The following is a 19124-nucleotide window of genomic DNA, read 5'->3' as shown; positions in this document are numbered from 1 at the left end:
TTCTTAGCCATGAAACCAGAATATTGTTGTGTTTGTCACCATTGAATTTGTTATATTTTTTATTTTATTTATGTCTTATACTGTATCTGGCCAGAGGAGGGCACCAAACATGTCTTTCACTCCGACATTAATGGATCGTTCAGAATAAACTGGCAAATACACAGTACATTCTCTTTATAAGACCTTTATTGACATTAAATATACAGCAAATTGTTAACTGAATATAGATATCGAAACAATTAAATGAAGGATAAATATTTGTTCAAATATGGATTATGCATGTTACTGTAGCAACAAATCTCCATGCTATGAATTAGGCTACCCATGTTAACTCACTCTGTATGAAATGTCAAAGCGCTTGGAAACAAAGCACTGAACATCTATAAGAGGGCCAAGTAAAAAATACGATTGTCTCCTAATAGTATTCATACATGCACATGCATACACATTCATCACATATTTAATCAGTATAGTCAGAACCCGATGTCATGCTCTGAAATCATTACTGTAACCATAGCCTACTCAATAATGCAATACATGAATGTTCCATTTTTACTTTCCTTCAGATTTATGATACTGAAAATGAATAGCTTTCTCTGCCTGAAACATATGACCTAGTCGAATGCACACAGAGTGCATAATGGCTGTCCTCAATGCGGGATGCCCATGCGACTGTTTGAGTGGATTAATCCACTTAACGACAAAGAATTATCAAACAAGCTCTGATTCCGGCTGAGTATTTTCACACACCTAGATATGACATATTCCTTTTACAGTCTGTCTTGCAGAGGGCAAGGAGAGTAGTTAGTGTTGTGCAGAACATTCCTCTAGTAAGTCACAAGACGGATCTGCAACTGCAATCGATGCACGAGCAGTTGATAAATAATAGTTGTAATTTGCAATGGGTACGCTGAGTCAAATCTTTGTAAAGTAAAAAGCGAAATATAGCTTTAGAAGCGCTCAACGCCAATCAGAAGATAGAAATTATCTCCTAAGCCAATGGGAAGTAATTCTCCGCCCCTTATAGGATGCATATTAATAAGCCCCAAACAAATAACGTAGGTGTACGGGAAAACGCTCACAGACTCATCAGTATTAACTTTACCTCAGTTCTCTTATTGCACGGTCCTCTAACTCTTCATCATGGTTGATGCCTTCTGTGCCACCTGGAAACTGGTCGACAGTGAAAACTTCGATGAGTACATGAAAGCACTTGGTGAGTTTTTATAACTTTAAAAGTATAACCTAAAAATAAGACAGTTTATTTATGACTTATATTTGATACATTACATGATGTATGGTCGTTCGCATGATCACACCTCTTATTACATTTTTTCCTTAATTTCGCAGGTGTTGGTTTTGCAACAAGGCAGGTCGGAAATGTGACCAAACCAACGGTTATCATCTCAAAAGAGGGGGACAAAGTGGTCGTAAAAACCCAGAGTACTTTCAAGAATACTGAAATATCATTCAACCTGGGGGAGGAGTTTGACGAAGTCACTGCCGATGACAGAAACTGTAAAGTAAGTGCTTCAATGTGGGATTTATGGTCAAAATTGGGGATATATGCACTGGACACTACTCAGCTATAGGCTTTGGGCAGTTGGAACCGCTCATAATTTTCACTGGGTTTGAGAAGCCTGTTACAGTGCCCAGTCCAAATTTAGTAATATGATCTGAATTATGTTTTGGATGTTGTATCCCTTGCTTGATAGAAGTTCCAATAACATTGTAATTATATGTAACTAGTTGGTGAGAGCAATATTCTGACCTATTTTGCCCGTCTGTTTGTAGTCCACTGTGAACTTGGATGGCGATAAGCTTGCGCACGTTCAGAAGTGGGACGGCAAGGAGACCAAGTTTGTGAGAGAAATCAAGGATGGAAAATTGGTCATGGTAAGAGCCTTAATGAGTTAATTATGAAATGTGAATTCCTGGGTAATATGGATGCTGAAACAAGGCGGTGGGGCAGCAAGCCCACTAGTAATACTACTGGTGGAGAGGGTATTTCTATGCTGAAAGCCTTTATTCTGAAGTATAGTAGCATAGTTGTCAATGTAGAGATGTGAAAATTAGTATAGAAAATGTTCATTGTCCTCATCAGTTCAGCATGATTACTGCAGTTCTATATCTATTTTTTTAAATGCAAGTTTGCAGGCTTACCTCTAATTGTCCATATTATGCATTTATCATATTATACAATTATCATATTAAATGGTAATTTCTGGTGTGACCTGGTGGGATGTATTTAGCTGATAGAAACTGGAGTCTTATTTTTATCACCATAAAACAAGCAATATCTTACTTTTAATAATGATGAATGTTTATTTACACTCTATTTCATGTTTGATTTGCTAATTTCAGTGATTTATTTGTTATTTTATCTGATCCACAGACTCTCACATTTGAAGACATTGTGGCAGTGCGTACCTATGAGAAGGCATGAGCTGGGAGACATAACTATTTAAATCATTTGAGTCCATTTTACTGGGAGACAGCCAATGTTTACTTTTTTTTTTTTTTTTTTACTGTATGCTGACCGTTGCACTTCATCCTTCCAAATGTTTTATAACATGGGCTGGAAATCTTTTTTTTAAAGACATTTTTATATACATTTCTTTCATGATAGATCATCCTTTGTAAACATGTGTGAAACATGCTGAAATAAAAAAATTAACTCAAAAAGTATATATTTTTACTCTGTTATTTAAATGACTGTTTGATACCCATTGACTGCACAATCTCCTCAAACTCAACATATTCACTCACTCAAGGATTGAGCAAGTCTGTCTGTGAGACTGTCAAGTTATCACGTGTGTAGGCTGGTTTGGTATATATCTCACAGAGAGTAAAACCCTCAAAACACTATTTGTCATTTTGAGGCTTTTGTAGGCTACCTATCTGTAGTCCTACAACACAATAATAGGTTATATATTAGTTCACACATGTAGTGTTATTAACTGTTATGTAACAAAATATGACCTAATCAATCCATTATAATGGTGTTCCAAACTTGCATTGCGTAGCCTTAATATGTCGGATCTTCCTGCATGGATGTTGTTCTCGTAGGTAAGATCCTATGTCGTGTCTGCCCCAATGTATTCATTTTATGACCATTCGATACAATGTATCAGCAGAAATCAAGCTCACATCCCTTGGAAGTCCATGTTGAAACAATGTTTCAAAAAGGGCTTTGGCGTGTGTATGCCTGCGCCAAAGTCAAATATAATTTTAGTAGAACTGCGCCGAGCGACCTCAGCTCTCTCTCGACTCTCTCTGAAATGTAAACTATCTAAAGTGCTCCCGTGACCGCACTGTTTTCACAACCAGGGAGCGGTTAAAGGAGTCACATGACCGCCATACTTCCTGTTTGTGTTTGCTGAGAAAACTTATACGACGCATTTTCGCTCACATTTTGTGAGCTTAATGTGAGAGTATGGGCGTCGTATCCCTTCTGGCTGTGCTGCTGTTCAACGGGCTGCTGATTTACGCGGCGCCTCTTGCACCTGTAAATAGCATTTACCTGCCAAGCATAGGTAGATTGTTTATATGCGTTGATTGCACCAATTAATATTTTTTTTAACCTGATTGTTGAGCTGTCAACTATTTTTGCATGTAAAATGAAAGCACATGCTGATATTTGCCTTTATATTCTATTCTGTTTGTACAGTTTTTCTGAATCATGTACAGCCTTTTTAAATTAATTATTTTACAATTTTGTCGATGCTCACAACCCTGTGACATTTTGAAAAACAGTAAATGCGTTTTCAAAATGTGGTTGCCTTCTCAAAACATAAATAAACTCAGCAAAAAAAGAAACGTCTCTTTTTCAGGACCCTTTCATTCAAAGATAATTCTTAAAAATCCAAATAACTTCACAGATCTTCATTGTAAATGATTTAAATTAAAGTCACAGTTATGAAAACTTAGGACACTAAAGAGGCCTTTTTACTGACTCTGAAAAACACCAAAATAAATATGCCCAGGGTCCCTGCTCATCTGCGTGAATGTGCAGAGGAGGCATTCTGCAAGAAAGCATGAGGACTGCAGATGTGGCCAGGGCAATAAATTGCAATGTCTGTACTGTGAGACGCCTAAGACAGCGCTACAGGGAGACAGGACAGACAGCTGATCATCCTCACAGTGGCAGACCACGTGTAACAACACCTGCACAGGGTCGGTACATCTGAACATCACAGGTACAGGATGGCAACAACTGCCAGTTACACCAGGCATCACCGGCAACAACGTAGACTATGGACACAAACCCACCGTCGCTGGACCAGACAGGACTGGCAAAAAGTGCACTTCACTGACGAGTCGCGGAATTGTGAAAAACTGAGTTTAAATATATTTGGCTAAAGTGTAAGTAAACTTCTGACTTCCAACTGTATTCACAACTATACTTAAAAAGCTGATGCAAATAGTTACCTCAATATACTTGGGAAAATTTACTACAAATGATTATTTCTATACAAGGGAATATGCAAAAAGAAACAACAGTGTTCAACTTCAAACTTCCACATCTTTATTTTAATAAAATAAATGTTATAATTTTATCATTTCTTCAAACTTCAATCTCAAATTGCCCTTTAAACCTTACTCCTTAGGCATTCATATTTTGTCATCTGTAAGCATTCTGGGTATAACTACACCTTGCCTCCTTAGGTAAAGTTACATCCAGATAGCTTGCACCTAACTACAAATAATTATAGATCTTCACAACTGCATAAAGTTGTATGTGATAGTTTGGGATTAGCACTTTGACCGCACATCGTGTACAGATTGGCAAAGATTTTCTGGTGGTCTGTGTGCCCCTTAACAACAAAGCAATATTTTAACAGAAACGTAAATTAACGATTTGTCTAAATAGACTTTACACAAAGCACAATATGAACCTTAGCTCAAATACAACCTCATTCAAACTGTTTTAGATTAATCAAAACATGGGGTTTCAAAACATACATTGCACATTTGTTACAAAATATATGCCAAATTCTCCCTTAAACCTGACTCCATATGCACATATTATTTTGACAGGCTTTTGTGGAGCGATGGGTAACGATGTTTCGAGGGTGACTGTTGACGTGTGCAGAGAGTCCCTGGTAGGCGCCCAGGTCGGGGCGAGGGGACGGACGTAAAGTCTATACTGTTACAAACCGCCTTTATAGCACCTCCTTTTGACTTAAACAAGTCAAAACATGTTGGTGTATATTCGTCCAGCTTCTGCATAAAGGTGGACTCAAGAGAAACAGTTGTAATTCTTCTGAACTCTTCCTTAATCTGAGAGAGAGAGAGAAAACATCTTCTGAACAGATAAGTACAAAAGATGATCCGAGAGCCAGAATGCTATTGGGAAACCCCTCCCAAAGCTTGTGTAGAGTGAGAATGTTCAGACTAATCTTTAATGCATGTTGAATTGTAGATTATAATACTAGGTCAAGACAACAAAATATTTAAATAAATAAAAATGTATACCTACATTGACTATTTTCCTTCGGCTGTATTTTGTACCTGAGTGGGTTCAAACAGGGTTGGCCATCTTTCATTGAAGTCCTTCACAGAAAGGGCCGGAACGACATTTTGTCTTCGATATGAGAAGGTCTTTGTCATTTTAACACTCACAATGTTGTGGTTGTCACATATTTGTACTTGAATGCAGGAAAACTGCAGATCTTATATTGCATGTGCCGCCGGATCCCTACAGAATTAAAATAAAATCCATTATTTTTTTGTGTATACATAAGCTTAAAACATTATTACTTACACATCCCATATGCTATCATCTCCTTTTAAAATAAGGAAGACACACATTGTCAATACCTGCCTGGGTGACAACGCATTGTGTAAAACACTAATAGGGCCTATAAAATCCTTCTTTTTTAGTTCTTTTTTCCCCCAAATGCCGTTTTATTGTCCGGAATTCCATTATAACTTTTTGTTGCTTAATGTGTTCAATCCATTTGGGTGATAAACAAATACAGTATATATCTAATCCCTATTCTTCACAATAATGTTGGGTTACTGTAATAAAAATGGTGTATCCTGTCCGAGGGGTACCGTGTATTCTGTTTACATTTCTGGATTCCGTCGGAGTTTTCGGCATTGCGGAAATCATAGGGCCCTACAAGCCCTTATATGAGCTACAATGACAACAGAAATATATTGTAACGACCCTGGGTTTATAAGCGCGGAAATCGACCCGGCCGCACGAGCATGCTTTTGCTGCACAGTCGATAGCGCGCCGGACCTCGGGCTCGAAGGTCGAGAGGATTCGAGACCTGCTCCCTGCTGTTTCATTACAATATTTACATACCATGTCAATGTATTCTGGAAAAGATGGTCTGTCCAGTACCCAGGAACGTCTGAATACCTATACTCTAAAGAAGAGGAGTTGTATTAAAATCTATGACAATGTCAGGAAAATAAAACTCGAATGACTTCAGCTTTAGATAGCTAGCAGAAACATCGCAATCCTAGCTGATTTGGAAGAGCTGCTTGTTATCCATCTTACTAGCCAGCCCAGTTATTTCATTTAGCTAGATAACTACTGCACAAGGTCAACGTTTGCAGTGCTGCCTTGAACATGTTGTGAATTTATGAACAACAATGTTTCCGCAAGGACAGGTGTAGCTAGACAGTGTAGTTAGTACGTATGGTTCGTTCCTGTCTCTGCCTGGCTAGCTTGACTAGCAGACAAATATTACATTGCAGGGGAACTGAACCATGTGTTCAGTTCTACTGTAATGTTTGCTGACGATGCACTTTTTGGTACGCTAGGTAGCTAATATGTCACATAGCGATTTCGGTCAATATATAACGTACACAAAAATGACAAAGGTTAGAAACAGCGCCGAGGCGAGTAAATGCCCTGCAACTTACTAGCATGCCCACCACTAGCTAACTATACAGCTAGCTAGTAGCATGCCCACCACTAGCTAACTATACAGACATCACGGCCGTTAACTAGCTAGCTTATCAACTTGCAAAATATAACGTACTCTAGCAATATAGCCAGCTAGAAGCTTTTCGTACTTGAAGAATATTAGTTAAAGTTTTCCACAAATATTTTCGACACTTCGACACACGTCGAAAATATGTGTAGAGAGATCCAAACTACATTCCAAGTTATAATTTGGTCCTTACCTGCTGCATGGCCTTTCCAGAGGAGAAAGATCAAGAGGAGGTCCATTGAGCTGGTCCAAGCACAATATAAGTTCAGAACTTGATCTAGCATGTTAGTCCAACATAATAATGATATTTTTAATATATTTTTAAGTTGATGGTTGTTACTTAGAAATATTCGTTCAAATTTAGCAGCATATTACCTTGGATTTTTATTTGCAAATGCCAGTCTTTTACAACACATATAAATTAAGTACTATATTCAAAAATGTAAGTAAAACCAGAAACCTATTATTTTAAGTAAAAATCATTGATTTTCTTTTGCAATATTTACTAAGCCCGTGTACAAATATTTATACATGTTAAGTTTGCCTTTAATAAACGCAGTTGACAGTGAGAGGACGTTTATTTTTTTGCTGAGTTTATATTTATCAAAACTATATTATACCATCAAAATTGCAAATACTTTAACAAAAGAACATAACAGCCTGCGAAAGATTAAGGCAACCATAGGCTACTAATCTCTTGAATCCAAGTAGACAGAACAGAACGTTTAAAAAACAAATCCCGGTAGATCAACACATTTTATTTACAGTCGCTAAATCATGATGATCAAAATTGGAAGTACAAGTATTCAAATGTGTAGAATTATGGGTAATTACTAAAAAGGTTAAGCATATTTTACCAAACAATTTAATATACATTCCAGCAGCATACCACCCTGCATCCCACTGTGGGCTTGCTTCTGAAGCTAAGTAGGTTTTGTCCTGGTCAGTCCTTGGGTGGGAGACCAGATGCTGCTGGAAGGGGTTTTGGAGGGCCAGTAGGAGGCACCTTTTTCTCTGATCTAAAAATAATTAATTTCCCAATGCCCCAGTGCAGTGATTGGGGACATTGCCCTGTGTAGGGTGCTGTCTTTCAGATGGGACTTGAACGGGTGTCCTGACTCTCTGTGCTCACTAATGATCCCATGGCACTTATTGTAAGAGTAGGGTTGTTAACCCAGGTGTACTGGCTAAATTCCCAATCTGGCCCTCATACCATCACGGTCACCTAATCATCCCCAGTTTACAATTGGCTCATTCATTCCCTGTAACTATTCCCCAGGTTGTTGCTGTAAATGTGAATGTGTTCTCAGTCAATTTAGCTGGTAAAATAAGGGGATTTTTAAAAATCTAATAGACAGTGTGCAAGATTAATTAATCAGTGTCATCACAATTTCATGTATCCAATACAAATGCTGGTTTGCTTATAGTTTTGTAGACTTTCCTTTGGTCCACAGAAACCCCATCCACAATATAAACAAGGAAATGTCAATACAATGGAGAAACCAATGATTTGAATGTATAGGCCTCAATCCACACACAAGCAAAGTTCTGTAATGGAAGGTAACAATGTTGAAGATAATGATTCAGTACTAACCCTACTTCATTCTCTATATCTCTGCCTGTCCGCAATATTTTAAAACATCATAACAAAATTAGACAGTCCCCAATGCCTAGATCTATACATGTATTGTACATTGTATGATACTGATTGTGTGATTTAGAATTTTGTGTATTTGGCTTAAGCAGCAGGAGTCGCATGTCCCCATCCTGCCTGGTGTCAACGGTACAAGCTGGTGGCGGTGGTGTAATGGTGTGGGTAATGTTTCTGGCACATGTTAGGTCCCTTGATACCAATTAAGCAATGTTTGAATGCCATGCCTTGTAGAATCCATGCCCCAAATAATTCAGGATGTTATGGAGTCAATGGGGGGTCCGACCCGGTACTTGATGGGTTTACCTAATAAACTGGCCACTGAGTTGTGTTACCTATAATTAACAAATCCTGACTAGCATGAATTACATAATCCCCTACATGTAATAAAATAGATTGATATAACATGCCCAATAATATTTCAATTTCAGGGAGATTCTGGCACATCTCTGACCTGCATTTTGATCCCCCCTACCATGTGACTGATGAATACACCAAAGTGTGTTCTCCTCTAAGAGTGTCCCAGCCTCAAACCCTGGTCTTTTTGGAAACTTCATGTGTGACTCTACCAGCTCATCCTGTCAGCTTCCAGCACATGAAACAAGTTGCTCCACAGCCAGAGTTTATGATCTGGACAAGGTTTGTAGCTTTATATGATATGGAAAACAACATGTGGTGTTAATGTGTATTAGTTTTTTCCTGTTTCATATACAACGCTAATGGAGAAGTAGCCTGTGCACCTTTTGAGAGGTTAAACAACTAACAAAAGCATATTGCTTCCTCCTTCCTGTCATTGGATAAATAACAATGATATTGTTACTGATGGAATTGTTGTAAAATAAGCAACCAATCAGTGATTTGCTCACTGAAGCATGAACAATGTCTGTATAGTGTATCGTTTTGAAACAGCTCTATGCTTTGTCTCGAACCGAAATGTAATAAGTAATTTCCACAGCAGCCTAATAGGCCATAAATCATCCATACAATAACTTCTGCTGATATTAAAACCAAGTGCTATAAAGTCATTATGCCAACGTTCAACCAGTGGGGACAACTCCGCATCAGATAGGTGTGCATATGAATGAAGAGCCATGCATAGCAAAGGCTACTAAAAATGCACTAAATGCTAAGGCCTGAACATTTTAATCACACATAACACGAAAGGACTTGTACTGCATGTGTAAACAGTTAATCGGTTAAGCCTGACATTTTATTGGCATGTATAATGCTTGTTAAGCATAATTAAGATGCTTTGGTGAAAGGCCCTGCCACTGCACCTAGATTCAAATGTGAAAAAAGACAACTCCTGGATTACAGGGATTTATGGGTAACAGATTAGCAGATCTTTGTTTTATTTCATTAATTCTGCCCTGGGCTCTCTCTAATAAGTTATTTGAATGAGCTTATTCCTCTCACCAGAGACAGCCCTCCACATGTCCCATCAGGGGAGCTGTCCACAGACGTGGTGATCCAAGTCATCAGCAACATGACTCAAACCATCAGGGAGTTCCTCCTAGACATGCCGGTGTACCCCGCCCTCGGGAACCACGACTACTGTCCCCAGGTATTCTATCTATTACACTGAACTCTATCAGAGAAGTAGTTGGTGAACCAGGCGAGGCAATCATTTGAGGAACCAAGGCTTTTGAGTCTGCCAATAAGAATGTGGTGATTGACAGAGTCGAAAGCCTTGGCCAGGTCGATGAATACAGCTACACAGTAATGTCTCTTATCGATGGCGGTTATGATATCGTTAAGGACCTTGAGCGTGGCTAAGGTGCACCCATGACCAGCTCGGAAACCAGATTGCATAGCGGAGAAGGTACGATGTGATTCAAAATGGTCAGTAATCTGTTTGTTAACCTGGCTTTCGAAGACCTTAGAGATGCATGGTAGGATAGATATAGGTCTGTAGCAGTTTGGGTCTAGAGTGTCTCCCCCTTTGAAGAGGGGGATGACGCCGGCAGCTTTCCAATTTTTGGGAATCTCAGACGATACAAAAGAGAGGTTGAACAGGCTAGTAATAGGGGTTGCAACCATTTCGGCAGATAATTTAAGAAAGAGAGGGTCCAGATTGTCTAGCCCGGCTGATTTGTAGGGGTCCAGATTTTGCAGCTCTTTCAGAACATCAGCTATCTGGATATGGGTGAAGGAGAAATGGTGGGGGTTTGGGCGGGTTGCTGTGGAGGGTGCTAGGCAGTTGACCGGGGTAAGGGTAGCCAGGTGGAAAGTATGGCCAGCCGTAGAGAAATGCTTATTGAAATTCTCAATTATAGTGGATTTGTCAGTTGTAACAGTGTTTCCTAGCCTCAGAGCAGTGGGTAGCTGGGATGAGGTGCTCTTATTCTCCATGGACTTTACAGTGTCCCAGAACTTTTTTTAGTTTGTACTGCAGGATGCAAATTTCTGTTTAAAAAAGCTAGCCTTAGCTTTCCTAACTGCCTGTGTATACTGGTTCCTAACTTCCCTGAAAAGTTGCACATCACTGGGGCTATTCGATGCTAATGCAGAACGCCACAGGATGTTTTTGTGCTGGTAGAGGGCAGACAGGTCTGGAGTGAACCAAGGGCTATATCTATTCCCGGTTCTACATTTTTTGAATGGGGCATGCCTATTTAAGATGGTGAGGAAGGAACTTTTAAAGAATAACCAGGCATCCTCTACTGTCGGGATGAGGTCAATGTGGTTCCAGGATACCTCGGCCAGGTCGATTAGAAAGGCCTGCTCGCAGAAGTGTTTGACAGTGATGAGGAGTGGTCGTTTGCTCGCAGACCCATTACGGATGCAGGCAATGAGGCAGTGATCGCTGAGATCTTGGTTGAAAACAGCAGAGGTGTATTTGTAGGGTGAGTTAGTTAGGATGATATCTATGAGGGTGCCCGTGTTTATGGATTTGGGGTTATATCTGGTAGGTTCATTGAATAGTTGTGTGAGATTGAGGGCATCAAGCTTAGATTGTAAGATGGCCGGGGTGTTAAGCATGTATAGGTCACCTAGCAGCACGAGCTCAGAAGATAGATGGGGGACAATCAAATCCCATATGGTGTCGAGGTCACAGCTGGGGGCAGAGGGTGGTCTATAGCAAGCGGCAACGGTGAGAGACTTGTTTCTGGAAAGGTTCATTTTTAGAAGTAGAAGCTCAAATTGTTTGGGTACAGACCTGGATAGTAAGACAGAACTCTGCAGGTTATCTTTGCAGTAAATTGGAACACCGCCCCCTTTGGCAGTTCTATCTTGTCGGAAAATGTTATAGTTAGGAATGGAAATTTCAAGGTTTTTGGTGGTCTTCCTAAGCTAGGATTCAGACACGGCTAGGACATCCGGATTGGTGGAGTGTGCTAGGGCAGTGAATAACTTAGGGAGGAGGCTTCTAATGTTAACATGCATGAAACCAAGGCTTTTACGGTTGCAGAAGTCAACAAATGAGAGAGCCTGGGGGGTGGGAGTGGAGGTAGACACTGCAGGGCCTGGATTAACCTCTACATCACTGGAGGAACAAAGGAGGAGTAGGATAAGGGTACGGCTAAAGGCTAACAGAACTGGACGCCTAGTATGTTCAGAACAGAGAGTAAAAGGAGCAGATTTCTGGGCACGGTAGAATGTATTCAATGCATAATGTACAGACAAAGGTATAGTAGGATGTGAATACAGTGGGGGTAAACCTGTGCATATGGTGATAATGAAAGAGATATTGTCTCTAGAAATAGCATTTAAATCAGGTGATGTCACTGTGTGTGTGGGGGGTGGAACTAAATTGTTAGCCGAGGCAGGTTGAGCAGTGCTAGAGGCTCTACAGTGAAATTAAACAATACATACAAACCAAAACAGCAATCGACACGGCATGGTGACGTTAGGGAAAGGCATGCATAGCCGGGTGATCATACAAGTCCAGTGCGTGGCTTCAAGCAGCTAGCGACACGTGGCTAGCAGGCTAACAGAAACGGACGGATCAGCAGGGTTTCGTGTGGTAATCCGGGCCAATTGGCAAAATATGTATAGTGGCCGAAGAAATATGTCCGAAGAGCCTCTTAAATCAGCAGTCCAATGTGCTTAAGATAGCTAGCAGGCCGCAAATCAGCGGCTGTGCGTTCAGGGGTCGTTAGCTGCTATAATTCCAGGTGAAAAAATAATAATAATCATAATAAAAATGTTTAAAAATAAATAAAATAAAAATAGGTTCAGAGCTTGCGGTAGGAATCCGGAGATATCGAGAAGAATAAGTCAGACTAGCTCTGGTTTGAGTCACGCTGTACAGACTGGCGAGAGTTGTCCAGGATAAAGGTAGCTGATGACCGCTAGCAAAGGATAGCTGACTGCTAGCTAGTGGCTTCGGAATGTATTTGATGGGCCTCGTAAGCCAACAGTCCGTTGTGCTATAGACAGCTAGCATTCAGGGGACGTTAGCTGCGAAGGTTGGAAGGTGAGAAGGCTCAGAGCTTGCAATAGGAATCCAGGGATATGGAGAGAAAAAAAAATAGGTCCGGTATGCTCTGGTTGAATCGCGTTGTACAAACTGGCGAGAGCTTTCCTAGCTAAGGTTAGCTGATGACCGTTAGCTGGCTAGTTAGCTGGCTAGTTTATGTTGGAGAGATTCCAGTAAGAGGCAAAGAAAAATACGTTAGAGAAAAAGCAGGTCCACACCACATTGGGTGCTACTCCATCTTGGATATTAGGTGAGTATTGTGGACTTACTACAATGTTGTTGATCCATTCACAGTTTTCTCCTATCACAGCTTTTAAACTCAAACTGTTTAAAAGTAACCATTGGCCTCATGGTGAAATCCCTGAGCGGTTTCCTTCCTCTCCAGCAACTGAGTTAGGAAGGACGCCTGTATTTTTGTAGTGACTGGGTGTATTGATACACCATTCAAAGTGTAATTAATAACTTCACCATGACCAAAGGGATATTCAATGTCTGCTTTTTAATTTTTTACCCATCTACCAATTAGGTACCCTTTTTGAGAGGCATTGGAAAACCTCCCTGGTCTTTGTTGTTGAATCTGTGTTTGAAATTCACTGCTCGACTGAGGGACCTTGCATGTGTGGGGTACAGAGATGAGTTAGTCAATCAAAGATCATATTAAACACTATTATTGCACACAGAGTGAGTCCATGCAACTTATTACGTGACTTGTTAAGCACATTTTTTACTCATTAACTTATTTAGGCTTGTCATAACAAAGGGGTTGAATACTTATTGACTCAAGACATTTTCAGCTTTTCATTTTATTATAATAAAAAATAATAAAAAATGAAAAACATAATTACACTTTGACATTAAGGGGTATTGTGTGTAGGCCAGTGAAAAAAAAATCTCAATCGAATAATTTTTAAATTCGTAACACAACAAAATTTGGAAAAAAGTCAAGGGGTGTGAATACTCTCTGAATGCACTGTTTGACCTCTTGACCTTCTCCATTCTCTATGAGGATATTTCCAGGGTGTTCTGCAGGGTTACTCAAATTCACTGTCACTTTATTGGGGATATAGTATAGGATTGTGTTCAGGCTTATCAATCATAGCTTGGGCTGCACCAACTGAGAGTAAAATCCTCCTTCACAGAAGATATATTTTAGTCATTTAGCAGATGCTCTTATCTAAAGCAACTTCAAGTAGTGAGTGTATACATTTCTGTTTGTACTGGTCCCCTGTGGGAACTGAACACACAACCCTGGTGTTGCAAGTGCCATGCTCTACCAACTGAGCCACACATGACAATAAATTGACGGTCAGGTAAGGTTATTGTGTGCTGGGTCAAGTTATTGTGAGTTTTACAATGGTTATCAATATATAATGTTTATGGACATTAAAAACAATGCAAAAAATAATTGCAAAGTACCAAGAGGCCTGATCAGCAGGCCTAAAATGAGTTCTCTCATGTTCTAGCCAGATTCAGGGGGTTGAATACTTATCTAATCAAGATATATGTGTTTTATTTTTCATTACTTTTCTTTTACAAATGTTAGAATTTATCTTCCGCTTTGACATTAGAGTATTTTGAGTACTGTAGATTGTTGACCGAAGAATGACAAATCAATTTTAATCCCACTTTGTAACACAACAAAATGTGGAAACACTCAAGGGTCGCGAATACCTTCTGAAAGCACAATAGCTACATTACTTAGTAGAAGGAATATATATTCAAACTGAATTTGGTAAAAAGGGCTTTTATGTACTCTGCGCCATCGTCTTGGAACACCTTACAAAATACTTTTAAACTGGAAGAACTTGTCCCAATTGGTGTTTTTAAATCACTGATGAAGGATTTTGAGGCTGATTCCCTGACCTGCAAATGTTTTTAATTTGCTGTTTTATACTCTTGTGAATTCAATGGTTTTTACTAGATTACTTGTAGTTTTTCATGTTGTCTGTCTGTATTTTTTTTGTAATGACTTGGTGCTGCCTATCTTGGCCAGGGCGCTCTTGAAAAAGAGATTTTACTCTCAATGAGCCCTTCCTGGTTAAATAAAGGTTAAAGAAAAGAAAATATCTAGCCAGGTTTTTTTTTTATTTAATTTTTATTTGTTTCACCTTTATTTAACCAGGAAGGCAAGTTGAGAACAAGTTCTCATTTACAATTGCGACCTGGCCAAGATAAAGCGTAGCAATTCGACACATACAACAACAGAGTTACACATGGAATAAACAAAACATACAGTCAATAATACAGTAGAACAAAAGAAAACAAAAAGTCTATATACAGTGAGTGCAAATGAGGTAAGTTAAGGAAATAAATAGGCCATGGTGGCGAAGTAATTATAATATAGCAATTAAACACTGGAATGGTAGGTCGGCAGAAGATGAATGTGCAGGTAGAGATACTGGGGTGCAAAGGAGCAAAATAAATAAATAAATACCAGTATGGGGATGAGGTAGGTGGATAGATGGGCTGTTTACAGATGGGCTATGTACAGGTGCAGTGATCTGTAAACTGCTCTGACAGCTGGTGCTTAAAGCTAGTGAGGGAGATGTGAGTCTCCAGCTTCAGAGATTTTTGCAATTCGTTCCAGTCATGGGCAGCAGAGAACTGGAAGGAAAGAAGACCAAATGAGGAATTGGCTTTGGGGGTGACCAGTGAGATATACCTGCTGGAGCGCGTGCTACGAGTGGGAGCTGCTATGGTGACCAGTGAGCTGAGATAAGGCGGGGCTTTACCTAGCAGAGACTTGTAGATAACCTGTAGCCAGTGGGTTTGGCGACGAGTATGAAGGTGCGGAGGGCTTCTGTCCTGCATGGATTCTAAGCACCAGAAGACTGCTTATACAGGATATAACATGGAAGACTGACACGTGTTTTTTTAAAGCAAGGTTTGACTCCAAACCAGTCCTATCATGCCTAAGCATGCTATTTCTCCTGTCATCCCTCTGTAGATTGTCATTGCTCATGTTCCAGTGGGTTACTTGCCCTATGCCAGGAACACCAAGGTCGTCAGAGAACTCTACAATGAGAGACTTGTGAAGATAATTCACAACTACAGGGAGATCATCTCAGGGCATTTCTATGGCCACACTCACAGAGACAGCATAAAGTTCTTGCAGGATCAGCAAGGTGAGTCACTGGATAGCGTCAAGGCTCTGCGTTGGAGAAGTGACTGTCATCAAGGAGTAACTAGTATTGATTAACTTATAGTATTGATAGCATTCGATAGTATTCAATAGATCATATGCTGTTAACTTAATCATAGACTCTTTTGTAAAAGTACATTTTTTGTCTGGTAAGTGCCTGGGTCAGGATGAGGTTTGGACATTATTTGTATCTGTCATCAAATTCTGAACTCTACTTCCTACATACAGTATCATTGTGTGAACGAGGCATCATACGCTAAGTGACCTTTTGTACCTTTCCAACTATAATGACGCGTTTAGATCGTGTTCAACTCCACCTCAAATTACTCAGACAATCGACATCCACCAATGTGACCCATTCACCTCCTGTGGGTTCAGTGTTATCCTGACTGTCAGTGTTGGCTAGAATCCCCACAGCCACAAAAATGCTTGTTTGTATAATTAGCTGGCTTAATGCAATGGAGGAGGAACTAAGGAATTAATGCCTTTAGTCATCTATTTATTTACCCAAATTATCATTTGTTTGCTTTGAAGGGGAGCCGGTTAGTTCCCTGTTTGTCACACCGGCTGTTACTCCAATCAAAAAGGCAGAAGAGCCGTACTCCAACAATAGAGCCTTCCACATGTAGCATTATGACACATAGGACTACGGGCTGCTGGTAAGTAGGGAACTCAGTTAACTTGTGAACCACCATTATCCAGGGGTTTGGGACAATCTACTTTCATTTGGAAATATCCATTCATGGTGTATTATCCTCCTCATGTCTAACATTAACCCTCTCAAGGTGATGTAGTTAAGCTGAACTTATTTCATGATTACCATGCAGAGGCTGATTTCAGTTCTGCTTTGTCACTTTCCCTCCTATTATTTTCATAAGGTCAGCACTGATCTGTCCTTGGCTTGGTTTACTAAAGTACAGTTTCAACAGAGCAATCCCAATGTGATTCTCGCTCATACAGCATAGAGCTCAGACTAGCTTACATGTGATTTCAGCATGCCCCAAAGACGGGAGCTCAAACATGTAACCGTGGGGAGGGCCCAGCCTTTGAAAATCACTGTTAGTCTCTTTGTAGCTCTACTTCCTGGGGTAATCTGTTAAGAAAAGCAATGTGGAAAATGAGAACGAATCAGAAACATCTTGACAACACTTTTTCAAACAGGGCGCATTCAGTCTCAACAGCTTAACAAATCCCTAGACCAGGGTTCCCCAACTGTCGGTCATTTTGGGGGGAGGGAGCGAGGGGATTTTCATTGTTGGACATAAAAGACTGTAAAAAGCCCTGGAAATCAGCTCCAAATGATTATACATTTTGGAAGTCTATTCCCTAGTGTTTCCACGCATAATAGAGAGAGAAACACTTGATCTATATAAAAGCAAGCAAGGAGGAAAATCATTATGTTTTAGTCAAATATTATATTGGTTTGGGCTTCTTGCTGTCAATTTGCTGCCTACAAATGATTTGTAATTATGTTCCAGCCCCCCTACCATCCGCTCAAGAAGAAATCGGCCCGCAGCTGAATCTAGTTGATGATCCCTACCCTAGACCCACAGCAATGCTGTTCCTTCATGATTAATGTTGCTGTCATTCATAACAAATCTAATTATAATCAAGGTACTCTCTCAGAGCAAGGTTTTTTACATGGCTTTTCATGGTTTTGAAATAGTATTTTTCTCTCTCTGAAGGATATTTGGCAGTACTACTTGAATCTCATCGAAGCAAACCAAGAAAAAAGATCTGACTGGAAACTTGAATACGTAATCACTGAACCACTTGGATGAAAGGATATTCAACCACACAGCTTGTTTCAACTTGCCCTGAGTTTTGAGTTGGGGCAAAGTGAAACGTTTCAGAAGTATTTTTGCCATTTTATGGTGAACTATGATGTGTGTGATGGGGCCTGCAAGCTGACTCAGGTCTTTGCGGTGCAGCCCTTGGACTATACCTCCTATATCAAACATATTGAAAAGGGACACTAAAACAGGGATATTTTTATTGTGAACTACTGTAATGTAAAAACTCAGGGATTTTATTAATGCTGTACAGACATTTCTTACCTTTATTTAACTAGGCAAGTCAGTTGAGAACAAATTCTTATTTTCAGTGACAGCCTAGAATCAGTGGGTTAACTGCCTGTTCAGGGGCAGAATGACAGATTTGTACCTTATCAGCTCAGGGGTTTAGAACCTGCAACCTTCCAGTTACTAGTCCAACAGCTCTAACCACTAGGCTACCCTGCCGCCCCAATATGTTTTCACATGACCATGAAATATAAATGTATAATGTAATACTTTCAATTTAATGGTGACAATTTAAGCATCTCTGAGGTCGAAATAAGGACACGATACCAGATGAGAATGCTGATGATTATATAATCGCAAAAGGCCAAATATTGTGTCCAACTTTTTTTGGACCTTTTATTGATTTCTCTTTGACATGTTGAAATCAAAGAGAAATCGATCGCTAACTGCTAAGTACACTGTATGGTTATTGCTTTTAAAATGTCTGGCAGTTATTGAATAAACTGTAAACTGTGAATTGCTTTGCTTGCAGTATAAAGCAAATGGCCTCTAAGTGGTACTGTTGCACAAAAGGGGAGGGCATTCATGAGAAAAACATTATTATTATTATTATTTTTTTTCCAATGCACTTGTTTTATTTCCCAAAAATGAAAGATGGCACGACAATTTTCTCTGCATTTTGTAAGTTGTGATATTTTTTTCTCTGAGACACCATCAGTTTCTCATGTGCAGAGATCAAACTCTCTGGATCAAAGTGGCCCTAGTTTGGAGATTGTTTTCCCAGCTGTCATGCTACAGTTATCCTCTTCACCTGCTCCCCAGTCCCCTCTATAGCTGTACTGTGAGAGAGGTTAACTCATGACCTCGCTGGAGAAAATGAAAAGCTAGCAAATGCCACACTAGACCAAACCGCTCTGCGGGGGAGGGGGGATCA

General features: G+C 39.9%; 2 protein-coding genes and 2 long non-coding RNA genes across 4 annotated transcripts; 3 read left to right on the top strand and 1 right to left on the bottom strand.

The window, feature by feature from the left end:
- Nucleotides 1-1137: 1137 nt before the first annotated feature.
- Nucleotides 1138-2449, top strand: fabp7b (fatty acid binding protein 7). Its single transcript, NM_001281342.1, has 4 exons — nucleotides 1138-1216; nucleotides 1351-1523; nucleotides 1795-1896; nucleotides 2396-2449. The coding sequence occupies exons 1-4, from the start codon at nucleotides 1144-1146 to the stop codon at nucleotides 2444-2446; spliced, it is 399 nt and encodes a 132-aa protein (NP_001268271.1). The 5' UTR covers nucleotides 1138-1143; the 3' UTR covers nucleotides 2447-2449.
- A 2062-nt stretch (nucleotides 2450-4511) lies between these two features.
- Nucleotides 4512-7197, bottom strand: LOC110522197. Its single transcript, XR_005051473.1, has 4 exons — nucleotides 7147-7197; nucleotides 6317-6380; nucleotides 5483-5701; nucleotides 4512-5283 (listed from the first exon to the last, which is right to left on the bottom strand). It is a non-coding gene; the product is annotated as an uncharacterized LOC110522197 (long non-coding RNA).
- Nucleotides 7198-8761: 1564 nt separating this feature from the next.
- On the top strand, nucleotides 8762-10231 carry smpdl3a (sphingomyelin phosphodiesterase acid like 3A). Its single transcript, XM_036975778.1, is given in 4 exon segments — nucleotides 8762-9107; nucleotides 9110-9171; nucleotides 9173-9243; nucleotides 10024-10231. Coding segments are annotated over 4 exon segments (396 nt in total). The 5' UTR covers nucleotides 8762-9010; the 3' UTR covers nucleotides 10190-10231.
- Nucleotides 10232-15809: 5578 nt separating this feature from the next.
- On the top strand, nucleotides 15810-18707 carry LOC110522196. Its single transcript, XR_005051472.1, has 3 exons — nucleotides 15810-16152; nucleotides 16704-16828; nucleotides 17855-18707. It is a non-coding gene; the product is annotated as an uncharacterized LOC110522196 (long non-coding RNA).
- The last annotated feature ends 417 nt before the right edge of the window (nucleotides 18708-19124 follow it).

This window comes from Oncorhynchus mykiss, chromosome 4, assembly GCF_013265735.2.
Source record: "Oncorhynchus mykiss isolate Arlee chromosome 4, USDA_OmykA_1.1, whole genome shotgun sequence".
In the NCBI taxonomy this organism is placed as follows: domain Eukaryota; kingdom Metazoa; phylum Chordata; class Actinopteri; order Salmoniformes; family Salmonidae; genus Oncorhynchus; species Oncorhynchus mykiss.
The sequence above is the reverse complement of the archived record's forward strand: the minus strand, read 5'-3'. Positions and strand labels throughout refer to the sequence as shown.